The sequence below is a fragment of the Hippocampus zosterae genome, chromosome 16 (assembly GCF_025434085.1).
Source record: "Hippocampus zosterae strain Florida chromosome 16, ASM2543408v3, whole genome shotgun sequence".
Taxonomy (NCBI): Eukaryota; Metazoa; Chordata; class Actinopteri; order Syngnathiformes; family Syngnathidae; genus Hippocampus; species Hippocampus zosterae.
Window position 1 is genome coordinate 12,754,083 of NC_067466.1, and position 23,110 is coordinate 12,777,192.

The window sequence follows — 23,110 nt, forward strand, 5'->3', positions numbered from 1 at the left end:
TCTGCTGGGGCAATTTCGGTGGAAAAACTGAACCGGCTGATAAGGAAGGTCAGTCCTGACATGTCCCCTGGACTCATTGCAAGAGGAGAGGGAAAGGAGAATGGTGGACAGCGACTCCCACTTAATGCAGGACACCATCAAAGCACTCAGCAGTGACGAGTCTTTCACCTCGAGTATTTTGGTAGTGCAGGGCCTTCCTTTCTTCCTGCTGCTGTCACACTTTACAACCAACACTGGTCTCAATAGTCCGTACACAAGTGTATTTGGATTATTTATTCATGTGCAGTTGTGACTGCGGTGCGGGTTTCATTCCCAACTGCCTGTGTGTATGGCATTGCTGATCCACGTGTAGTCGCCACATATACCGCCGCACCTGGTTGTGCTTACTTTAAGTTTATCCTCACATCTGCTTGTGTAGTATGCGTAGGAAAGTACACATATATTGTTTTGGTCATATATTATTCATTCATTTATGGTTTACAAGCCACTACTGATTTATTGATACATGTCTTTGTTACATTCGGTGCTGTTAGCTGTTTTGCTGCTGTTCACATGCACCTCTGTATAGGCGGTATACATAGTAACTATTTATTATTAAGATGTATGGTTTCCTTATGCTACTGCTCTCAGTACGATAAATACTTATGGTTACTGGATGTAAAATTAAGCAAAAAATAGCAATATGTTCATTGATCAATGCTTCTTAAACAAAATATAGATTAAAAACAGTTGTCTGTCTCGATGTGAACGATGATTGACTGGATGTTTGGATTGATGGATTTTCTTTTCAGGAAAGTAAAGCATCATTAATTTGCCTTTCAGAAAATAAAAGATCCCCTCAATAGTTGACCAAAATAATCTTGGAGGTTTTGCTTAACGTGCCACCTGTTGCTTTGGTAAGACCTTAACCTCCTGCTTTTACAATTTTTTTTGTTCCTAAAGTATATTTTGCGTTGGCCTAAATGAAGCCAGCATTTCGAATTATTCAGCAACAAACTTTGCCATGAAATGACCGAGGCACACAGTCAGTGAAAGTTGCTGCTAACAAACCATATGGGATTACAATACCTGCTTGTTATGTGCCTGAGTCCAAATTTGTGCTGGTGGTGGTGGGGGGGATACTGATGGAGTGGAAAGAGAAAAGAAGGAGTAGAAGGCCGACAGAGTGAGAGAAAAACCTCCTCTGGTGCTCTTCTGCCAGCAGGAAGCAGTTTTGTTACATAATGCTCTCCGAGATCAGCAGCTCACATGCTTCTCGGGAAGAAGCGCACGTTTTTCTGCACCTGAAGTCTAACGGCGCCGTGGCATCGTGGTGGGAGAATGAGAATGAGGCGCCTACTGGAGAGCAGAGGCGGAGAGGGAAGATAAGTGGGAAAAGAATAATAGCCTCTTATTGCAGTGGTAGCCAATTACTGTTCTTGTGTAAATTTCAACTATACTGCATATAAAGTAGTTAACCTGTAATAATTAATACTCTTGTGCGGAATATAATATCCCATTTTGGTTTGCTAAAACAGGAGCATGGGCTGTGTATTTTTCAGACAAATCCAAATTTCTTTTGATGTTTGGATAAAGCATTTGCACATGCCGTCCACAGAAACTAGAGAGCGATGTCGTAAGTAAAGATAAGAGCAACTTGCGCGATTCTGTGTTGTGGAGGGAGGGGCCAATGATCAACCCGTTAAATTTGGAGAGGAAAGTTGCGTTACTTTTACGAACATTACACCATTGGGTCAGATGGTTAGAAAGGTTATGTTTTGTATCTGCTGCATGCCGCAGATGGCTGGCCGCAAATGGACCCCCCTGGCTGTAGTTTGGTAAAAACTGGTTTACCTGTCTTGATGTGAGGTCAGCATTGCCTGCAGTTAGCCGGGGTAGACTGATGTAATTCGAAATAGATATTGATTGAAAAATAGCAGAGTCATGTGCATCAGGAAGTAGCTGCTGATATCCACATGGAAAAACAAATTGGCTAGGGCAATTTTTTTAACCTTAGCAGAGGTTACTGCCACTGAATGTTGGAAACCGTTAAATGTTTGTGCTAATGGGTACAATAGCACAGCTAAATGCTTTTTTTCCCTCCCGCTTTCGTTAACATTCCAAAAGCTGTGCTCTCAAATAAAGACAACGGTAGCCGCGCTCATTTGTTTCCTTTTTATTTAAAGACTAATGCAGTGAATCAGAATCTACAGGGCCATATCATAACCAAAAGAAACAAACGAAAACATTTACAGGAGGTTCACCACTTCATCTACACCCATCAGAACCCTGTCGCAACACATCCCAGTGGAGTCAATAGTGTCCATCCGTTGTCCATACTCTCCTCATATCCACGTCGTTTGTGCTTTAGAAAATGTTTTTGTTTTTTTTCCATTGTTAGTTTTTCAGTGAAAATTAGAACACGGAAAAAAAAAACTTCAGTAGATATCTAGTAAGAACAAAAAGACCTGTTGTTGAAAAGCAAGTGCTGATGATCATTGGCCTTTTAAAACAAAAATCAAACCAACCAACCAAACAAATGTTTATGACAAGTAACAAATGTGATATATACATGGTAAGTTATGCAAATGAGTGAGACGAGATCAAAGTCGGAAGCGTATGATTGCACTGTAGCTCATGTTTCACATTCTCTTGAAGGAGCTTCAAAATGGAGCAAAACCTGACTTGCCTAGAAAGTAGCACTGGAAATTTCTTTTCAGTCTGCTGCCAATAGGAACTCGCTCCCTCACTTTTTCAAACAACGTCTTACTGTTTTGCTCTTTTTCTTTTTTTAGTTTTTTTTTTCCATCTTGCGCCTTTTATTGCATGACCCCGGAGAAAAAGTGCAATCAACAATGAAAGCCATTTTCTCTTGAAGCACTGACAAATCCAAAGCACAAACAAGAGATAATCCACTGTTTTTCTTTGATGTCACCCTGTATAACCATGGTTTCATTAAAAAACAAAAGAAAAAGTGAATGGGTGCACAGTTGTGATAAAAAAAAAAAAAAAAGCTAAGCGTCCTTTTTTTCCTCCTTTTAATAGCTTGTAAATCTGAAACACAATGGAGACGCGGTCATTGATCGGTGGTTCAAAGCTGTCCTTGCATAGCACGATGCCGACTACATACAAGTAATGTTATTCTTCATCTAAATGTGCAAAATGCATAACAATAGGTTGAGAATACAAACAATATTCATCAGTTTGAGCTAATATCTTCCGTAATAGAATCAAATACTGTATGCGTCATGTATTTTACATATGTATATATTTATATATGTATATATTTATATATAGGATTTCCTTCATCATTATCAACATACCTACAATAGTTTATTCATATCCTCTCTGTGTACAACTCTTCACCCTGAACTTTGTATTTCCTTCACCCCTCCGCTTATAAACGGCCTATTCGAGACATGTTCAGTACCGGTGATCCTGATCATGCAAATCATAAGAAAAGTATAAACCCGCATTATAGATTGTGACCTCATCCGCGCTTTGACAGGAAAAACAAAAGCAACGCACAAACATATTAAAATGGATCGAAAGAATAAATATAAATAAATACTTTTAAATAAATAAATAGATAAAAATAGTGTGTGCTGAAAATAATGTAAAATAATAAGCAGCGTAAAATCCAATTTGTAAAAAAAAAAAAAATCTAATACAATGGAAATCGCTTTAAATAAATTCAATTACAAGTGAGTGGGAACTGTCATAGCTTGCAGGAAGTGACAAATGCATTTCATCTCAGTGTAGACACCAAAAATGAAACCTTGGTCTGAACACAAAAAGGAAAGAGAGATTTGCAGCATACAAACGACAATAGGAATTGACGTAAAGCTACGCTAGCAATCAAACCCTCACTAAATTTCAAGCTGAGGTTTGAGAAAAGCCCTTGCTAAGTAATATTGCTACATTAACAGAATTAAAACTGGGCTGTTACGAAAGCTTGACGGGCCACGGCCGAGGAATTGTTCGTATTTGAAATAATAAAAATATTTTAAAAAGCATGAGCAACGTTCAAGACAAAAACAAACAGACAAACAAACAAAATAAAACACGAGCCGGTCACCTTTCTGTTATTTTTCTTTCCCAGAAGAGGGGCTGACATCATGCTACGAAAACGAATTCATTTTCATAGAATGACTCAAGTCCTCAGTACCGACTTGGGTAAAGGTAAGATGTAAGATTATGATGTCACACCGCAATGTCGTCTTCTGGCTCTTACCCCAAACACCCCAAGCACCCCATCCCTCCCCCTCCCTTTCTCTCTCACCGACACAGCAGCAACAAATCGATTCTAAAAGGGCATCTGATACTGAAGGCAGTGTAGCTGGTACTTTCTGAGCATTGACAACTTTCAGCTCAAAAAACGAACATGGCAAAAATAAATCAAAATACAGAAACGATAAAGAAATCCAAAAAGATTTGGGGCTCACAGTGGGTCACAAAACGCATCGTGTGCCATCAAACAGCAAAGCCATCATCACACTCTGAAAGTATCGAAAAGGCACTTCTCCTCTGCAATGTGCCTCGCCGCTCCGTTAAATTATACCCAACTTGGCTTTGCGTTCAACGCCATTTTATGGCAGACAACCCCCTCCCCCACCACCTTATAATAGCCAAAACAGGAAGTAATGATTGTACATAACTAAAATGTAACAAAGGTTTGAAAACGATTCATTACATTCTTCACTTTTTACACCGTTTTTCATCTGCGTGAACCAAAGAAAAAAAAGTGAGGTCCGTACACAAAATTTGGCAAAAAAAAAAAGAAAAACACTCCCAACAACACAAAACAGACCATGTCATAGAACGCAAAGTGACTCATCCAAGTATTCTTTTAAACTTACCCTTTAGTTACCCCGGTGTAATATTGACATCTCTAACATCTGATAATATTTACAAAGACTGTGACAAATAAAATACTCTATCATTTTCATTTCGAAGCAGAGATTGATTTTGTTTTCTTACTCTATTTTCGGCGAGCAATGATCGGTGGGTCCACTGAGACGTGTGTTTATTGCTATTGCAGAAATCCCAACTTATTTCGAAGAACGGCTGATGGATATCTTTTGAGCAAAGAAACAAAAGCCGGCGGTCTGTGTAATCGTGACGTGGTTTTGAGGATGTCCTGCCCATGCATATACGCGCGTGCTGTTTGTCTTGTTTGCGCTAAAGCCAACGTCAAGAAGTAAATAAAATACAAACGGGCTGGTTTGTTTCAGGTGCAAATGGAAGCTTTGGGGCCCAAGCCTTTAAAGTCATACAAATTGTACGTTTGTGTGTCGATAGGAATTATGACCATCAATAGACTAAAAAGAGAATGCATTCTTGAATAGGACAATGGCTGCAACCTGCCAATAATTAATAAAACCAATAATTCATTTAGCTTCAAAACTTGAGCCGTGTCTGAATAATATTGGGTTTAACTATGGCCGAACCTTCCACACTAGTTTCTAGGTATGATAAGAACAGTCAAATACCGTATTTTCCGCACTATATGGCACACCTAAAAACATTCCATTTTCTCAAAAGTCGTCAATGCGCCTTATCTGATTCGCCTTATAAATGGATCAATATTCTTATTTCTAGGGCAAAATATTGGGAATGTTCTGTGAATCACTTTGCTACAGCTGCAGCGGTGATGACAGTGCTTTATAAATAAAACTGTTTTGTATTCCCTTTAGCGTAGCTCTATCTCGTGGATGAATAACGCAAACTCAGCCATTATTGTATCTTCTATTCTATGCGCTTTCTATGGTGCACCTTGGATATGAAAACCGTTTTAAAATAGGCCATTCCTGGAAGTTGAGCCTTATACTCCGAAGCGCCTTATAGTGCGGAAAGTACGGTATTGATTTTTTTGGCCACTGTTGGGCGTTTTGGCACAAACTACTGAAATGAAATATTTTGGCAGTACTCTTCATATTAACATCCAATGCAAAAGCAGTTGTACTTTCAAAGTTGTACTTTGAATAAAAGATTACAAGTTGGGCGGAGTACACACCGTTGATTGGACAGCTTCAACGTCTGGTAACACATTTCCTCCAATAATGGCCCTCTTACAAGTATAAAGACAGACTTTAAAAAGTCAACCGCCGAGCGAGTTTGAACTCTGTTGTGAACCAAAACAGCAGCACCTACCGAATCACATAAACAGTATCTCGGATTAACTAAAAGGTGGCGTATTACCGTATGTTGTAAGCGTGTTCCCTGTGCAGTGTTTTATGATGAGCCAACGTCAGGTGGAATCTTCTTGAACGGAGAGTAGCTTTCCGGTCGACTTAACGTGTGATCGGTCCACAAAGTTGTGTGTGTGTGTGTGTGTGTTGTGTGTGTGTATCCATGGTTCCATGTTTGAGCCTGAGTTTTTCAGCATTTCTCCATCAGAACGGTCCATTTTGTTTTTCAACTCCACTTTCACTTGACATGGACTTTAATATATCGATGACGTGGTGTCATATCAAATGATGTCGCCCCTCATCAGCCGTGAAGTAGATAACCTCAGACACTATTTGCGGAAATACGGCGATACTACGGTAATACTACAACAAACGTCGTGAGAGACGGGCTTGACTTGAGTGGTTTCGAACAACGGACAGCACAGTTTGCGTCACCGCATTTGTCACTTTGTCCTTTTGCCAAGCCTGTGTTGCCGAGATGAACATAGGTTACAACGTTGCAGATATACCGGACAGTTAGTTACAAGTCGTTGCTGTCTGCACAACAGAAGCAAGAAATCGTTGGTCTGTCTCCCTCATCGAATCCACATTTGTTCTATTTATTTATCCCTCCCTCAAATGGTCATAACTCTCGAGACTCCCACGGCAAGGATTAGAGCTGCAATCCCGCAACATAAGAAAATATACAATGTACAAAGGAAAAAGCCCATGACGAGATTGGGCTCTGCGTACTCAAAGAATAGCATTCTCCTCTCGGCTATATATTTACGGTAGCATTTTCTTAAAAGCATCATCCCCACACCTGAACAACACCCTTTTAAAAGTCTGCATCTCTTGCGCTTCTTTTTTTTTTTTTTTTTTAATCTTCTATGTTGTTTTCTCCAAATCTTCAAAATGTAGATAAAAAGAAGCAATGCAACGACTGGGAATTCAAACCATCATGGAGATCATGTTTGTCTGAAAATAAACACATTTTTTTTGTTTGTTTCTCTTTTGAGGAATACCAAAGAAAATGAAAGTTTTAGACGGGTAGAATTGCAAAGGAGCGAACAGTGGATTAGTGTGGCGTCATCCCCTGCAGTTTGGGCTTCTTATTCAAGTAGGTGGCCCAGTAGACCAAGTTAAAGGTTCCAAAGAGCAGAGGGAAGGCTATTCTGGCGATCCTGTCTATCTTGCTCACGCTGTTAAAGGTTTTCTTGGCCTCTGGGGGCTTGGGCTTTGGCTCCTCCTTGGGCTCAGTCGGGGGTGGAGGGGCGCTTTTGGCAATGGTGGCCAATCCAGGGTCCCTGGCAATGTTGGGAGCAAAGGCTGTAGCAGTGGCGGCCGGGTACGCTGTTGTGTTGTTCTTTTTCAGCATGGACTCCTTCTTCTTCTTTTGCTGGGTTGGTTTGACGAGGAAAGAAAAACAAACAGAGGGATCAGCGTACGGACGCGATCCAATGGATGAAACATTTGCACAAGTTCTTGAGAAAGAAACACTTTTTAATATTAAAAAAAGAGTCAGCTTATTTTTATAATGCGATAATCATGTCATCATTAAAAAAAGAGGATGGATTGTTATTTGACTTCTGAGGTTTCATTGGATTGTTTGGCCCTCAATTCAAATTTCCATCATGCAGTCTTTTGTCATTGTTAAAATGTCAGTTTGACAAAAGACTGCAAATCATGAGAAATGACTCGCATCGGACTGCACTGCCCATCTGTGAAAGCTGCGTGCAGATGATGAATAATAGTCATTGCTGACATTGCGTCATCGGCAAACTAATGATTCATACAAATCAATAAACCTGTTTAAAAAAAATAAAAAGAAAATTGTCCTCCGAAACAGCGCCGCACCGCTAAACGCCGCACACAGACAAGTGGAGCAGAAAGCACGAGATGAACACTAAACTATTAATGTTCACGTCATGTTACACAAATTGAATTTTCTCGGAGATGACAACTAAATGCTTCCCCCGCCTGCTGCAGCTCCCGCAGCAGTTAAGTGCTAAACTGCCCCCATGTGCAAAAAAAAAATAACAAATAAATACAAATGAAGAAGTCTCATGCATCCTTTCTCCGCTGGACTCACCGTTTGACAGATACCATCCTGAAAATCAATCCAAACCCAGATGAAAAATCTCGCCCAAATAGACAAAGAATTCAGAAAATGGGGAAAATTGGTAGAATTTACAATATTATGACCTTGCAGACGCTCCCCTGTGATTCAACCTGTTCAGGGTCTGCTTAGAATGAAAACTGAGATCTGAAGTACCTTCTCTGGTACCACGCTTTTCCCATCCCAGGCGTAACCCCTCTTGGTGAAGTAGTTGACTGTGGCGAACTCGATGAGGGCCGAGAAGACGAAGGCGTAGCACACGGCGATGAACCAATCCATAGCGGTGGCGTAGGCCACTTTGGGGAGAGAATTCCTGGCGCTGATACTCAGGGTGGTCATGGTCAGGACAGTGGTCACTCCTGTGGAAGTGAAATTCGTGTAAATGTGTGGTGAGCATCAAATATTCATGGTTTATGATTAGACCAGCTGACCTATTTAACCGCCCCCCCAAAAAAAGAAAAAGAATCAATGCAATATATTAACTGATGTACCGTACATTGATAGGAATATTTTGTCATGAGGTGTAATTTAGTTAATAGGGTTCTATAATTGCTCAACTTCCATCCACCCATCCATTTGAGCACTGCTTATTCTCATTAGGATTTTGTGTGAGCTGAAACTGAACCCCAGGAGAGGTTTGGGGGGGGAAGAAAAAAATGGGCTTCCTTTCAAACGTAGACGGCACCGTTTTAAAATGAATTGCATCCCACTTTTTGGAACCGAAGTCGTTGTGCACGGCCAATATTGCTGACCTAAGTGTCGAGCGTGCAAGTACTATTTTCTAAAGATGGACTACAGAAATACACGCGTCCTTGTATTTGATTTAGTCAGGTTGTCACCGGCAGTGAGAGTTGCTTAAGAGGTTAACTTGATGTTGCTGTGGAAAGCCAAAGAGGAACAGAAAAAATCCTAAAAAAATATATAATCCGACGAGGCCCAATCATTCGTACAATTCCAAATTCAACCATCAAATAGTGATGTCAGATTTTGAATTTTCCATCACGCCTGATGTTGGCAACGTGTGACATTTTAATACCATTTTTCAGAATAAATTAAAGACATCTAAAATCTAAAGTTCAAGTCACTGCATGCATGTCCTCAATGTATTATTGTGCCTTGCAAAAATAAGCACTATGCAATAAATATAAAACAATCCACCCAAAAAACGGGACATACAATGTTGACTGAGTATCCTTTCATGTGTTGATGGTCACCTCGAAATGTCAGAATTGAGGACCGTATATGCAGTTAATGTTAAACACCGTGTTCCGGAAAGGTCTCTTTAACACCTATACTGACACACAAATAACTTTTGTACACGAAAATGTCGGAGCTATAGGTTTGCTACTGTAGGGTTCTCTTCCAAGTGGGCTCCTAATACATTTTTATGAATCTATCGGAGCAGCCGTGCCGCTTGTTCTTTTATTAGACGCGCAGCGGTAAGAGATCTCTCCAGATGCAGCCGCAACATGCGGTTGTCCTCAGGGGGACAGGGGTGGTTTACTGCGGCGGACGAATAGTATGCAGGCAAAATAGGCGGGAGGAATGACATCTTGCACTGCCGCAAGACACACCAGAGGAATAAAAAAAAAAACTAGACAAAATGCAAGTGCAAATGCTAGGGAAAATAATAGCTGCTGCATGTGGCTAACCCTGCCCAATCAGTCACCGAGCCCATTAGCATCTGCGCAGAGAATCAAAAGGAAGTGGGTCGGGGCTTCCATAGAGAATAGGCAACTGCAGATGTTTACACAGCACCTAATATGAACCTCAGCAGAAAAGCCATCTAGCGATTTCGGGACACGAACAGATGGCATATACAGGGGGGAAAATACGAAACATGACACACTAACACCTCCCATACGAATGTTGTACGGATGTGTGCACGCTAGCTACATGGCACGCACACAAAGAGTGCGTGCCATGTAGCATTCAGTCTTCAGTCACGTCTGAACAGGGTTAATCCGTTCATTCCGATGCGTCCCAGCTGATACGCCTTTTGAGAGGATCTTTTAGTGAAGCGATATGAAGGTTTTTGAGAACGATGTCGTTTGACCAGTTTGCCTCTTTGCTAATGGAAGCAGTAACATTTATGCCTAATATCTTAGAAAGCGTCAGTATTTCTTGTAGTGATAATGGCGGTCATATACACAGACAACACGCTGTCGGAGTCTTGGCTACACACTTGAAACACACTTTTTGTACAAAACGATAAAAATTTGATTTATTTACAAGGTACAGTCTAATTTGAAACTGTCAATTTTTTAAAATTATAAAATGAATGGATTTTTGTCGTAATACTACTTACCGTCATTTTCAGGAATCCATTCATGCTTTTTTTTAAATTAATGCAGAAGCGTTAGCATGTTAAAATGTACTGTTTTCACTCAGTGATTGCTATAATTGCCTATTTACAAACCATGAAACTGTTTCACAGCAGCAGGCTACGGTGGCCGCTTTGCGACAAAATATCATCATCCAAACATCTGTCGAAATAACAGTTTGATGTACAGTCTGTTTATTTGGAAAACATTCCGGGGGATGTCTCATCTCCGTCGATTTTGACGACACACGCGGTAAACGGATGAATCATGCGCTCCTCATCCTCCCACGCTCGTTTTCGCATGCTTTTTGGCTTTGCTTGTCACATGAAGCATAAAGTATGATTATGATGTTTCTCATTAGTCAGAGCCAAATAAGTGATTAGTCACTTAACCAGAACGAAACAAGGACCCCTCTGATGGTTTTGCGCCATTTGCACAGCTGGTGCACAGGTGTATGGTCATGCTTTTCTCACGTTCATTTTGAATCAAAATAGAATAAGTAGGTCAGCATTGCATTATTTATTTGGGTTTCTGCAGCCTATATTGCATGTTTGATCACACACACACACACACACATCACATCACCAACCCAGATGTATGAGCATATATCCCTCACGAAACTTTTCTGCGTTTGCCGTTCTTTCCCAAGGGAAATGAAACTCAAAAGTATCATAAAAAACTGACATTAAGAGATGAAAATTAGCGATTCAGCACTCTGCCGCTTTTGCTCTGCATCCCCGGGGCCTTCAGTCATGTGAAACTGAACAATTATTTCCCTCTTTTCATTTCTAATTACCATTTGAGCCGTTGTACGCCAACAAAGGCGACTGTCTAACGAGGGAGAATGTAACTTTTAGTGATTTGTTTGTGGTCATTTTATTTTTTAACTTGACAGCAATGTCGTATGAAGAGCGGGGCGGAGGGGGCCCTGGGCATTCAACATGCATTCAAATGAGGGTTGTTGGGAATTTTAGACAATACGGAAATAAGTGCACGGGTTTCCCAATATATATATTTTTTTCCTGTGCAAGTGACTGTCTTACTTGAAAAATGACCATTCAAGATGGCACAAAACGACTGAACAAGAAACTAATGTTAAGTTCAAGAACTCATTTTTGTACATTTTTTTTCCACAAAAAATGATTCAGATTCTATGTTTGTCATACATATCATTCCAAATCCACACAAACAACTAAAATCAAATAAACATATATATATATATGAAGCCATTGTAATATAGAGCAGCATAAGACCCATGAGTGCAAATAAGACATGTAGCATTTGGTGATATTACAATTTAAAACGTCATATTTGCAGTTTGACACACACACTTATGCATATCTTTTGTCTTCAAAAAATTGAGGGGCGCCAGTTGTCCATCCCAGATCTAAATTGTGCATACAGTCAGTGTGAATGTGAGCGCGAAAGGTTGTTTGTCTATATGATAGACTCCAGCTCACCTGCGACCCGAATGAGGTCTACAGATGGACTGCTGGATGAATAATCCACACACTCCCTCGTCTTTCACGAAAAGCAAATATTTGACTTGTAATGTCAATGTAATTGCAATATGAGCAAAAGCACCCGCTTGCTTTGTCACAATTTCTTCAGAGTCACTTTGGTGGCAGAGTTCACGAAGAGAGAGTGCCAAAGCATTTTCCGCTGGCGCGCATCCAGCACGAAGCTCCTGTGCCGGCAATCACGTGCGCTTAATGGTCTTGCCAGGTACAACGCAGCGCCACCTCTCGTCTATTGTTTCCGCACACATTAAATCGATGGATGCCTGGTGTGTTTAAACTTGAACATGGGTGGACTTGGAGACAAACGCTTGGGCCGAGTGGAGGTGGATGAGGGCCGGATGTGTATGCGGAAGTGTGCGGGCGCGCATCGGAGCCAGGCAAGTGCTCGCCTCAGTAGGTGTGCGCAAAATGTTGTCAATATCTACGTTTGCACAGTAAATAATTTAATTTTGTGGGGGAGGATGCAGGAAGCACCCCCAGGGTATTACACAAGTCCTCATAAAAATAAAAAAAAAGTCAGTCATATATAGTTTACTGTTTGACTAGTTATGTTACCATGGAAACAAATATTCCTTCATTGTGTTATTCTAACAAGTGAAGACAGTCAGGGAGGCAAAAAAAAGATGACCTCGAGCGGTGTGCCAAATGGTCACGGCTGACCGCTATAGCATCCCACCTCCTTTTTGATCACGCACCTCCGCTTGATTTGTAGTATATATTGTACAAAGTGTGTTGTTTGATTTTCCAACAAAGAGGGTTTCAATAAATACTGCATTTCCGACTCAAACTAATTTCCTCTTCTTGACAAGCTCTATCCCCAACGTTATCTTTTTAAGTCTTCAAATGATTATTATTTATATTAGTTGAGTTTACAGAGTTCTAGACGTCCTCGATGTCAAAGCACACCACCTGATATTGAGTAACAAGGTACATTTTGAATTTGAAGGCGATAAATGAGAAGGTTGAAGCAACTATTTTACAGCTGCTTCGGGCAAGGACGAGCTTCACCACAGGCAAAGCAAAGAATCAAATGTGGCACAGATAACGTACGCCCGATTAAAAAGTTTTTGACATAACCTTTCTTAGCTTGAGAAAGTTGGATTTCTTATCTACGGGGCTGCTGTCGAACAAATTTACAGGTGCAAAGTGAAGAAGCTGCAAATTTTAAAAAAAGAAAATGCTTTCTTTTGCTCCTGGGCATCCATTCGTGGTCATAGACGATCACAAGATACATAATACCAACCAAATTTGGCATTTCTTAATACGTTCCAACATACCATACCAATAGATGAAAGCATAAATAGGATGCAGTTCATTGACTTATTGTTTCAGTTTCATCAATTGTTTGATGAAAAATGTGACCCAACTTGGTCAGCACATTAGTTACATGGATTTGCTTTGTTGTTTTAATATCGACCTTCCTAAATTTGTCGTCAAGAATCCATTCAGTGGCATATCTTTGCAAATATAATTTTGTAATGCTGTTAACGATCGTGTAATGGTCAAGAACGTTTTTTCTTTGTCAAGTCTTTCGAAAAGTCGGAGGGATTTTTTTAAATTTAATTTTTTTGCCTACTAGAATAAAGTGTAATTGAACATCCACTTCAGTAGGTGGCAGTGACGCTCTCATTGTCAGGGTGCACAGGGCAGGTGTAGATTATTATTTTTTTTTTGTAGTAGTGGCAGAAAACAATTGCAAAGCACTGGTTTAAATACATTTTTCACAAGCAAAACATCAGTCGCGGTGATGCTATGTTCTTGAGGGTTCGGGACCAATATTGTACGATTGTGAACACATACGATTGTATGTATTAAGGCCATTCAGAACCCCTCACCATGAAAACACTGCAGTGCCTAACCGGTTAAAGGAAGAGTTGACATTTCCCCTCCATGCTCAGTTTTCAATTGCAGTTCTAAACATAAAAGTGTGACCCTGTTCCATGTAAAAGAGTGCCCTGCATTCTGTGTGATGTGCCACTTCAGTCCTGCATACTCATTACTGGTCTAACTGATATTTGTCGCCCCCAGCCCCCCCACCCCCATGAGCACTTTATTGCGTACCCTTGAAATGACAGCATTCAGTTAATCCCAAATTCAACTACTGGATCGCATCCACACAGAACAAATCTCTGTGGTTGTGAGAATGGACCTTCCGAGAAAAATGGCTGCGCTCGCGCCGCCTCTCTGCCTCGCTGGTTCTGGGCAAATACTTGCCAGTGACGGTGGTTTGACTGAGTGTGTCACCAATTAAACATGACAACCAAAATGTGGAATGAGGTCAAAAGAACAGTGAGATGTAGGACGCGGTAGCACTCACTGGCGGAACAGTCCATTTTTTTGGGTTACCAAATGAAACCTCTCTACGGGTGAGGCGATATAGTATTTCCTGTTCGACTGTAACTGCGACAACAACAACAACATTTGTTACAAAAACGAAATATGTTTCTTTCATGAAACATTTTGTGCAAATCCAATCTTAATTGGCACAAGAAGATAAGGTCACTTACTGTTGTGTTTGGAAATTGGCTTCGGCTTGATTTCGTGAGACCGTGCTTTCTCGTCACGTCACAGGTTTTAAACCATGTTTTACCCCAGCTGCATTTTCTCACTTTAATGAGGCTCCTCGGCGCATCCGTGTCGTGCACGTCGGATCGCGGAGCACCAATTCAGATTCACAGTGACGCGAGCTTTGACATATTGCGTGAAACAAAGGGAGCCCGTGCTTTGACGAACAATGTTGTGTAACTTGATCTGCGTATTTCAGCGAAAAAAAAAAAAGGACTTCTGTTTGACAAGACCCTATGTTACCCTATGACCAGCATTCTGTTTTAAAAGTCGCACTGTGAAGGGAGTCGAAGCGCACTCATCAATGCTGGACATAAAAACTTAATGCTTTTGAAATCTTAATCAATGACCAAATGCATGTGAGCACTCAATTCATTTTCCAATCGCTTTCATCCTTTATCAGAGAGAAGCGGGTTGCCTCGCTACGCCACGCTTGGCAGTGAGCAAGAGGAGGGCATGACATTCAAAGCAGGACAACCGGTAAGTACGTCTCTTTCTCTACATGGTTACATGATTAATGCAAACAGCCGTGCAAATTACTCAAATGCAGAATGCAAAAACAAAACCCCCAAAGTTGAGCTCCTCTAATTGGCAGGGCGAAGTTGAATGTATGCTAATTTTATGCAATGTATTCTTGGGATTGCACCCTGTGTTGATTTGACCATCGCCCACCCAGATTAGGTTGACTTTACCCTGCAGTGTATTTTCCTTGACACTTTCTGATTGAGTGCTTTGGTTTCCCTGCAGCATGTTTTATTTTACATTGCTTAATAGTCACGCCTTCAGCTGTGCAAATATCATTTTATGGATGCTAATTGAATGCGAGATGTGAATGATGAATTGGCCAGCGTTGACCGAACGAGCATATAAAAATCGACCGATGCCCTTCATGATGACTTGCTGAGCATTTTAGACCTTGCGTGTCACAAGGCAGCATTTTAGTTTGCATATTAATTTACATTTAACAAACCAGAATTTAAAAAAAAAATAGTGATTCATTAATATCTCTACTGACTTCTTTGAGCATTGCGCTCATTATTCCGCCATCTCGGAAAAATACATATTAATTACACGAATGACCTACCTCGTGTGTGTGTGTGTGTGTGTGTGCGCGTGTGTGTGTGCGTGCTATGCCGTGTCCATATGCTGCCTTAGCCCCATTGCCATTCCACTGTGCAACAACCAGCAGTGATTGCATGCAGAACACACACATGACCTAGATACTTTGGATGTTAAAATCCAATCTGGGCCACCCTCGCTCTCTTTTCGACACATGTGACAAGCAGCACAGGTAGCTGCAATGCACTCCCAGATACCGGAACATTGCAGGACACGCTAGGTTAAAAGGAATAAATACGGCACGAGAATTGCAAAAGAGCTGCAAAATCAGATGGCGGTGTAAATGTTTCAGTGAAAGTGGGCCAAGGGAAATACTGACAGCCGTGAGAGTGAGAGAAAGCTAAAAAAAAAAAAAACGGAGGAAAATGAGTGTCGCGTGAGGTAACTCAAGGACATTCCGCCTGCTGCTGTGCTACAGAGCATGCTGCGGACTAGCAAGCAAGAGCGTTCCTGTTGGCCAGTGTTACGTAAGAACCGAGTGTGACAGACAGACACAAACATTCTAATGACTACCGGTACACGCGTACACACACACACACACACACACACACTTAAGGAGGCACAGACACACATTCAAAGCTTAAACACCACTGAGCTCTTCGCCTGGAATTTCACTGCAGCTCCGACTGATTAAACCTCATTCGCCCTCATTGGTGCAGAATGGAATAGAAATCGAACTATCTTGTCGCATTGTGGCTTTAATAGGCAGTTCAGAGATAATCTTAAAGATGTCACGTATGCTCGAAGGGAACGGTTCGAGGACACGTGCGATATGCCGGGTATATGCTGATTAGCTTCGCTGCAGAGAGTCAAATGAGGAAGATCGATAGAAGGGAGTTGCCAGGCAACCAGCCGAGACTCCAGGAAGTCGCCACGCACCAGCCCTTTTATGAGCTCTCAGTTTTTGCTAATCTCCGCATGTAGCAACTTCTTTATTTTTGGAAACCCTTTTAGTGTTTGGTCCCAACCCAAGAACGAATTTACGCAAATACATAAAAGAAATTAAGAAATAGAATAAGGGACCAGAGGACTCACCAAAGACAGTCCTAGCAGGGACGGACTCTCTGTTGAGCCAGAAGGACACCTGTGAGAGGATGACTGTCATGATGCAGGGCAGATAGGTCTGGATCACAAAGTAGCCAATTTTCCTCTTCAGGTGGAAGTGGGTCGTCATCACAACGTACTCGCCTGCGGAGCGGACGTAAAAAAATGTCACGGATGATCCGAATGCATTTCCGTCACGTTGTTTCGGTTTTGTGCATTCAGATAATTAGATGGTTGGTGATGTTAGTGCCAGTGACAATTCCTTTCGGCGCAGTGAGTCTCGGCCACGAAATAACCACACCCTACCTTCCCGTTCTCATCGTGACTCACTGGTGATGTTCCACCTTTTATTTCTCTTGTACTATGTAGAAAAAAAGCCCCAAATGAGTATCTTCTTTCCTCTTCAAATAACTAAAAGAAAATGATCAACTATTGTGGTTGAGCTGTGAAAAATTGATTTGCTATAAGAAAAACAGATCTGAAAAAACATACACCAGCCCTTGAAAGGGAAACTGTGTGGTCAGAGAGTTAGGAAGACCAAACAACTTCAACTTTCAAACTCTTCTATATCGGGCATCTTGCCGCAGGTGTCTTGCAAATTACAGTACATGGGTCTTGAAAATCGAATTGCGTGTAATCAATGAGAAGAACCACCTCGAAATAAATCAGCCTGGCGCTTAGTCAGAAGGACCAACTTTGTACTTTTGGCCTTAGACTAAAACGCAGTTTTATTGCCAGGTGCATTTAAAGCCTGTCGCAAACCAAATTTCCCAATCATTATTGAGAGCGTCTGAACTATCTTTTCTCGGCCGACAAGGTTGTCTTCAATTTGTTTTGTGGTTGGCTTTTATGAAGATGCTTGGAGAATGCACCTCGGGTGCTTGTCGCCCCTCCAAACACATCGTGTTTCTCAGAGAGTTCGCTCTCAATCATTCCGACCAGCCCATCCAGCAATGCTGCAAACAGGCCTCCCATTTTGCGCGGTAACTAATGTCTGCAATTATGGACCAAAAAGGAGTCGGCGGAAAACACGATGCAATGGCCAGTAGGGAAAATCCAAATCTAGGGCAAGGCCTGTCATTTCTCTAAAATGACAAATGAACGTTTGTGACGGTGACAAAGACATCAAATGGTTTCATTTTAAGTAGACCCTAAAACACCGTTTGCGCAGAGATGACAAATAAGCAAGACAGATGTTCCCATGTCAGAGTAAGGCAATGAAAAATTGGCCGTTTTACGACATAATGTGTGTATTTTCTCATCTAATGTTCACACTGGCACTTTTATGATCAAACCAGTCTTGTAGTGTTGCAGCAAGATGCAGGACTTGAGCAAAGCGATTCCTACCTGTGCTGGATTGCACCACTCCAGAATCCACACTCTGTCCCATCAGATCATACTGGTTTAACCTTGAACCGTCGTCTGCCACCACCACAGACTGGTCGGGCCCTTTGGTCCACACGTACACCACTTCTGCTCGAGTGTAAGCATCTAACGGTGGACGAAAAGAAAAAAAAAACAAAATCAAATCCACATTCTGTCTAATTGTCCACTCGTCTCCGCGTCACATCATGTCATCTTCTGACTTTATAAGGAACACAAACGCACCATCCCAACAGGACGGCGTGACCTTAAAAGAGCCACGTCAGTGTTTTCTTGCCTACGGCCAGCCAACCTGTCAAAACTGCAGTGTGGCTCGACCACTGCTGAGGAAAAGGATGGTCCCGCTGCAGACTGCGGCAGAAGGCAAAGAGCTAAACACTGAAATATTTAGGGAGCGGATTCAATTTAAAGAGGAGGTGGGACGTCGGCGGGGCAAACGCACGGGTGTCGGCTCGAGGACGGATCCAGTCGCTCGAGTTGCGCAGCTGGCTGACAAATGGCAACAGGAGCGCGCAGCCTTTCTCTCATTGGCTATTCTGGTCGCCGGTCTCCATCTTTCTTGCGCTTGTTACGCCGTCTCGAAGTGCGTTGCAAGGTACGGGCTTATATAGCTGTGAGCAGTGAGACAGCTGGTGAGTCGCTTTGGAAATTTTTCAAAGAGCGCTGCCTTGGATAAATACGGGTCCGCACGTCGCTTGCCTGCCAGCGTCTGGCAGGGACTTGCATGGCCTGGCAGGGTCGGAGGAGACCGGGTGGGGGTCGGGGGGCTTTAGCAAACAGCGCCTCTGGGGTAACATCTGCTATCATGTTGTCGTCCCTTATCGCTCCTACTTCCGTTTGGATGAGGTATGAGTAGGCAACATGAGATCGTGCGTCATCCATCTTTCCATTTTCTAGACCGCTTATCCAGCATAAGATCGAGGGCATGAGCTGGCAGTCTATCCTTGATGACGTTTTATGGAGATTTCCAGTCAAGTAGGTCATCTCCAAAAGCGGAAAAGAAGCAAAGCCGTCGTCGTCGTCTTAGATTTCATCTTGAATCCACGAGGCTTCTTCTGTTCTAAATTTGTGGAGGAGCATCCCTATATTTATAGCTCTTTATCAAAAGCAGTTTCCACAAAAATGGTGCTTCCAAGCTGCTTAAAACACACTTTTGTGGCTTTTACACAAAAACCTTGTGAAGTTGGACAGTGGCGTGATTTGGGTGCCTGCTGGCATCAGATAAAGCGCGTGACGTCAGGATTAATTTCCGGTGTGTCTTCTGAAATAGAAAAGGTTGAATAAAGTGGACTTGGTGCTGTTCACTTTCAAACAGGTACTGAGCCCACATTGGTTATTCCTCTGATACTTCATCCTCAGTTCGCTCATTGCCAGGTTGAAAAGATCGAGCTTTCATAGGCAATATGAACGGAACTGGTGTACGTGGATGTTGTGTCGTGGCGTCTCCAGAGAACACTTACAGCTGCCAAACTTGAGTGGACAGGCATGGGCGTCCATCGGGAAGTCTTCAAGGTGCATGGGGCATTCGGCTCGCACAGTCAGCCTAAAGCCATCGCGCAGACAAGAGAAGATAATTAAAAGAAACGGTTGTGCCAACAGGAACATGCGGTGTCCTGTTTTTGTTGATTTCCACTCTATCTGAGGTAAACGCTGTCAAACCGCATCTCTTCCGCAGAACCGTAGAAAGATTCCTTTATTCCCCCCCCCCACCCCCCCCCGAGCTTTTCTTTTCTGACAGCTTGCAGAAAAACAGCATGTCAGGCCAGCCGTGACACACTAATCTTCCAACCGTCCCCTCATCTCGCTCAACTGTGACAGCAACATGGCCTACCCCGCCCCCCACCCAGTAAACATGCTAAATAAATGCCTTGCAATCCTTGCCTAGCGCACCAGCGGCAGTACGTTGGTTTCTGCAACTCACGGTGCGCACTGTGAAATCTTTTAGCGACGTTATGAAGAGAGAGATAAAAATGGCTCTTATTCCTGCATTTCATTCATTCATTTATTCATTCATCTTCCGAACCGCTTGATCCTACTAGGGTCGCGGGGGGTGCTAGAGCCTATCCCAGCTGTCTTCGGGCAGTAGGCGGGGGACTCCCTGAATCGGTCGCCAGCCAATCACAGGGCACACAGAGACGAACACAACCATCCACGCTCACACTCACACCTAGGGACAATTTAGAGCAGGGGTGCCCATTAGGTAGATCCTGATCTACCAGTAGATCTAAGACAGGTCCCAAGTAGATCCGAGGAGTGTCGAGAAGAAAAAAAACAAACAAACATTTGTGTGTCTTTGTACATGTTAGTAATATATTTTTGGTGTTAATATACACTGCACACTAATCAGTCTCATGTTCACCAAAAAAATATTTAAAAAATAAAATAAAGCAAGTAAATCTTAAATTTGTGTGTGTGTGTGTGTGCGTGCGTCGGTAAGGGTAGATCCCGTGAGGTTAGTTGATCAAAAAGTAGATCTTCGATCCAAAAAGTTTGGGCACCCCTGATTTAGAGTGTTCAATCAGCCTGCCACACATGTTTTTGGGATGTGGGAGGAAACCGGAGCACCCGGAGAAAACCCACGCAGGCCCGGGGAGAACATGCAAACTCCACACAGGGAGGCCGGAGCTGGAATCAAACCCGGTACCTCTGCACTTTGAAGCCGGCATGCTAACCACTGGACTGCCGGGCCGCCTATTCCTACATCTGTTTTTTGTATTTTTCCAGTAAAAACGTTACTGAAAGTACCTTAATTTCCAAACTGCAGTATTATGTCAATTTTCTACAAATGACTGTGAATATTTCTTGGTAGCAGATCCTACAAAATTGCCATTTCTCCGTAAATTGTTCCCCCTTGTGTAACTCCATGCTACGCTTAATGTTTTAATCCTTATAAAACCACAAAGCCAACCATTTGCTGAAATGTTCCCTCACCACCATGACAACAGACTGTGCATTTCACAAATGTCACGTTTTAATGTGGATTAGGCATATTTTCTCAATCCCCAAAAGTAAAATGCAAATAATCTTCACCAGCCTATCGCCCGAACTAATGTGAAAACGATTGCTTTTCTGGACATCAACATCTTCCTCTCTGTAGGTGCTCATGACAGTTTAACTAGGAAAACTGTTAATCTCAAATATGGAGGCAATCGTTTTGGACATTTTCAGAGATGATGTGAATAGGTAGAGATGTCCGCATGAGTTTTTGGTGACGATTGCTCATAGTTTTTTAACGTTAATTTTTTTTCTCTGTAGTGAACATCTAAGGCAGGGGTGTCAAACAAATTTTTGTTGCGGGCCACATTGTAGTTCTGATTTCCCTTGGAGGGCCGTTATGAATTTTGGGAAACCATATCAATGTTTAATTCTCTCCACATCTTATCAACACAGCGCACAACAAATTGATGAATAACTAGTTTTAAAATCAGAAGTCAAGAATAATGACTGTTATTGCGGATTACATATGACAATTTGAAATTTTGGTTCTGACTTTAGCAAGCATCATGGAACTTGACATTGCTTGATTTGCTTTTGCGGGCCACATAAAATGATGTGGTGGGCCAGATCTGGCCCCCGGGCCTTGACTTTGACACCTGTGATCTAAGGAGAGGAAAATGCTTAATGCCCATAAAATCCACACTACTGTGACGAGATCGTTTGGATATTTTCAGAGGTTGAAGTGGCCATGAATAGATATGTGCATGTGAATTTTGGTGGCAATTCAGGGCAGTTTTCTGACATTCAGCAACACGTGCATGAAGCGTTTTTGACTTCCCCACCTAGCATTCATGTTTTGGCAAAGACGACACCAGCAGGTCCAATTTAGTCTGCAGGAGTACATTTGATTGTTTGCACGAACCCGTTATGGCAGCCTACCGCATCGTGTAGAGCAGCGTGCCTTCCTCCGTGATGCGCAGCAGTTTGTTGGGCATGGTCATGTTGTGGGCCACTGACTTCTTGCCGTTATGAAAGAACGTGTCGGGCGTCCAGATCTTGCTGGCCATCAGGTTGTTGAGACGCAGCACGGCCATGGGACCCTTGAACTTTAACCTCTCATCCTTCCAGCTCTGTCTGAAGAATACATCAATGGTGTACTCCTGCAACGGGAGAATAAAAGGCCACAGCGTTGACACCGGTCGCTGTATAATTCCAACCTTCATGGATTAGAAAAGAATACAGTAAAACCGTTTTTTTTTCCCTCTTTGCTCTTTGACTCGGAATTTCATACGGCGGCCTCGGCCTACTTTCCGCGCTGGTAGCTGTCTCTTCATGTTAACGGCTTTGGCCCAAGATGCTGAGGTACTCTGCCTTGTCGGCTTTCGAAGAGAATGACTGGCCTGTTGGAGCGTAGTCATTCATGTCTCTTTTACCAGACTTAAAAAAAAAAAAAAAAAAAAAACGTCCTTTAATTTTCCTTAATAATCGGGATATGTTCAGCCTACGACAGCGCATGACAAATTAAGCATCATTCAGCTTCTGGTCATCGGGTACATTGTTAGCTTCGAAAATGTTCACAAGAGACCACTTTTCGAGGCGATCCAACTGAGAATCGACACAAAAAGGAAGCGCCCGGCCGCATTTTGACGCAGGCTCATGACTGTAGCTGAGAGCAGATTTTAATGGTTCCACATAGCTACTCAGCACAGTAAAGTGAGCCTGTTAAAATTATAGAGCAGCCTGCCCCCCCTCTCCCTCCTTCTTCCAGCCATTCAGCCTCGGTGAGATAATTACTAAGATCCAAGATAGAGATCCAAGGTAGTGAAGGAAGGAAACTGTGAGGAAATGTCCCTCAGATGTTCTTTCTGGCCTGCATGTCAGCCTGCGCGATTTAACAAGGATGATGTCAAAAGTAATGCGCGCACTTGTCCGTGCTCAAAGCGGGAAAAA

The 23,110-nt window shown here is 42.4% G+C and overlaps 1 protein-coding gene across 5 annotated transcripts in view; it reads right to left on the minus strand.

Moving 5' to 3' along the window:
• Positions 1 to 2,140: 2,140 nt before the first annotated feature.
• The window catches only part of gabra1 (gamma-aminobutyric acid type A receptor subunit alpha1), a 29,727-nt gene continuing 8,757 nt past the window's right edge, over positions 2,141 to 23,110 (minus strand). For all 5 annotated transcript variants that reach the window (XM_052046871.1, XM_052046868.1, XM_052046870.1 and 2 more), the window contains exons 5-10: positions 22,100 to 22,320; positions 19,684 to 19,766; positions 18,188 to 18,331; positions 16,832 to 16,984; positions 8,425 to 8,627; positions 2,141 to 7,548 (exon numbers count right to left, since the gene is read on the minus strand). In XM_052046871.1, coding sequence (XP_051902831.1) covers positions 7,228 to 7,548; positions 8,425 to 8,627; positions 16,832 to 16,984; positions 18,188 to 18,331; positions 19,684 to 19,766; positions 22,100 to 22,320 — 1,125 coding nt within the window. In that variant the 3' untranslated portion in view covers positions 2,141 to 7,227. The remainder of the gene's footprint in view (positions 7,549 to 8,424; positions 8,628 to 16,831; positions 16,985 to 18,187; positions 18,332 to 19,683; positions 19,767 to 22,099; positions 22,321 to 23,110) is intronic.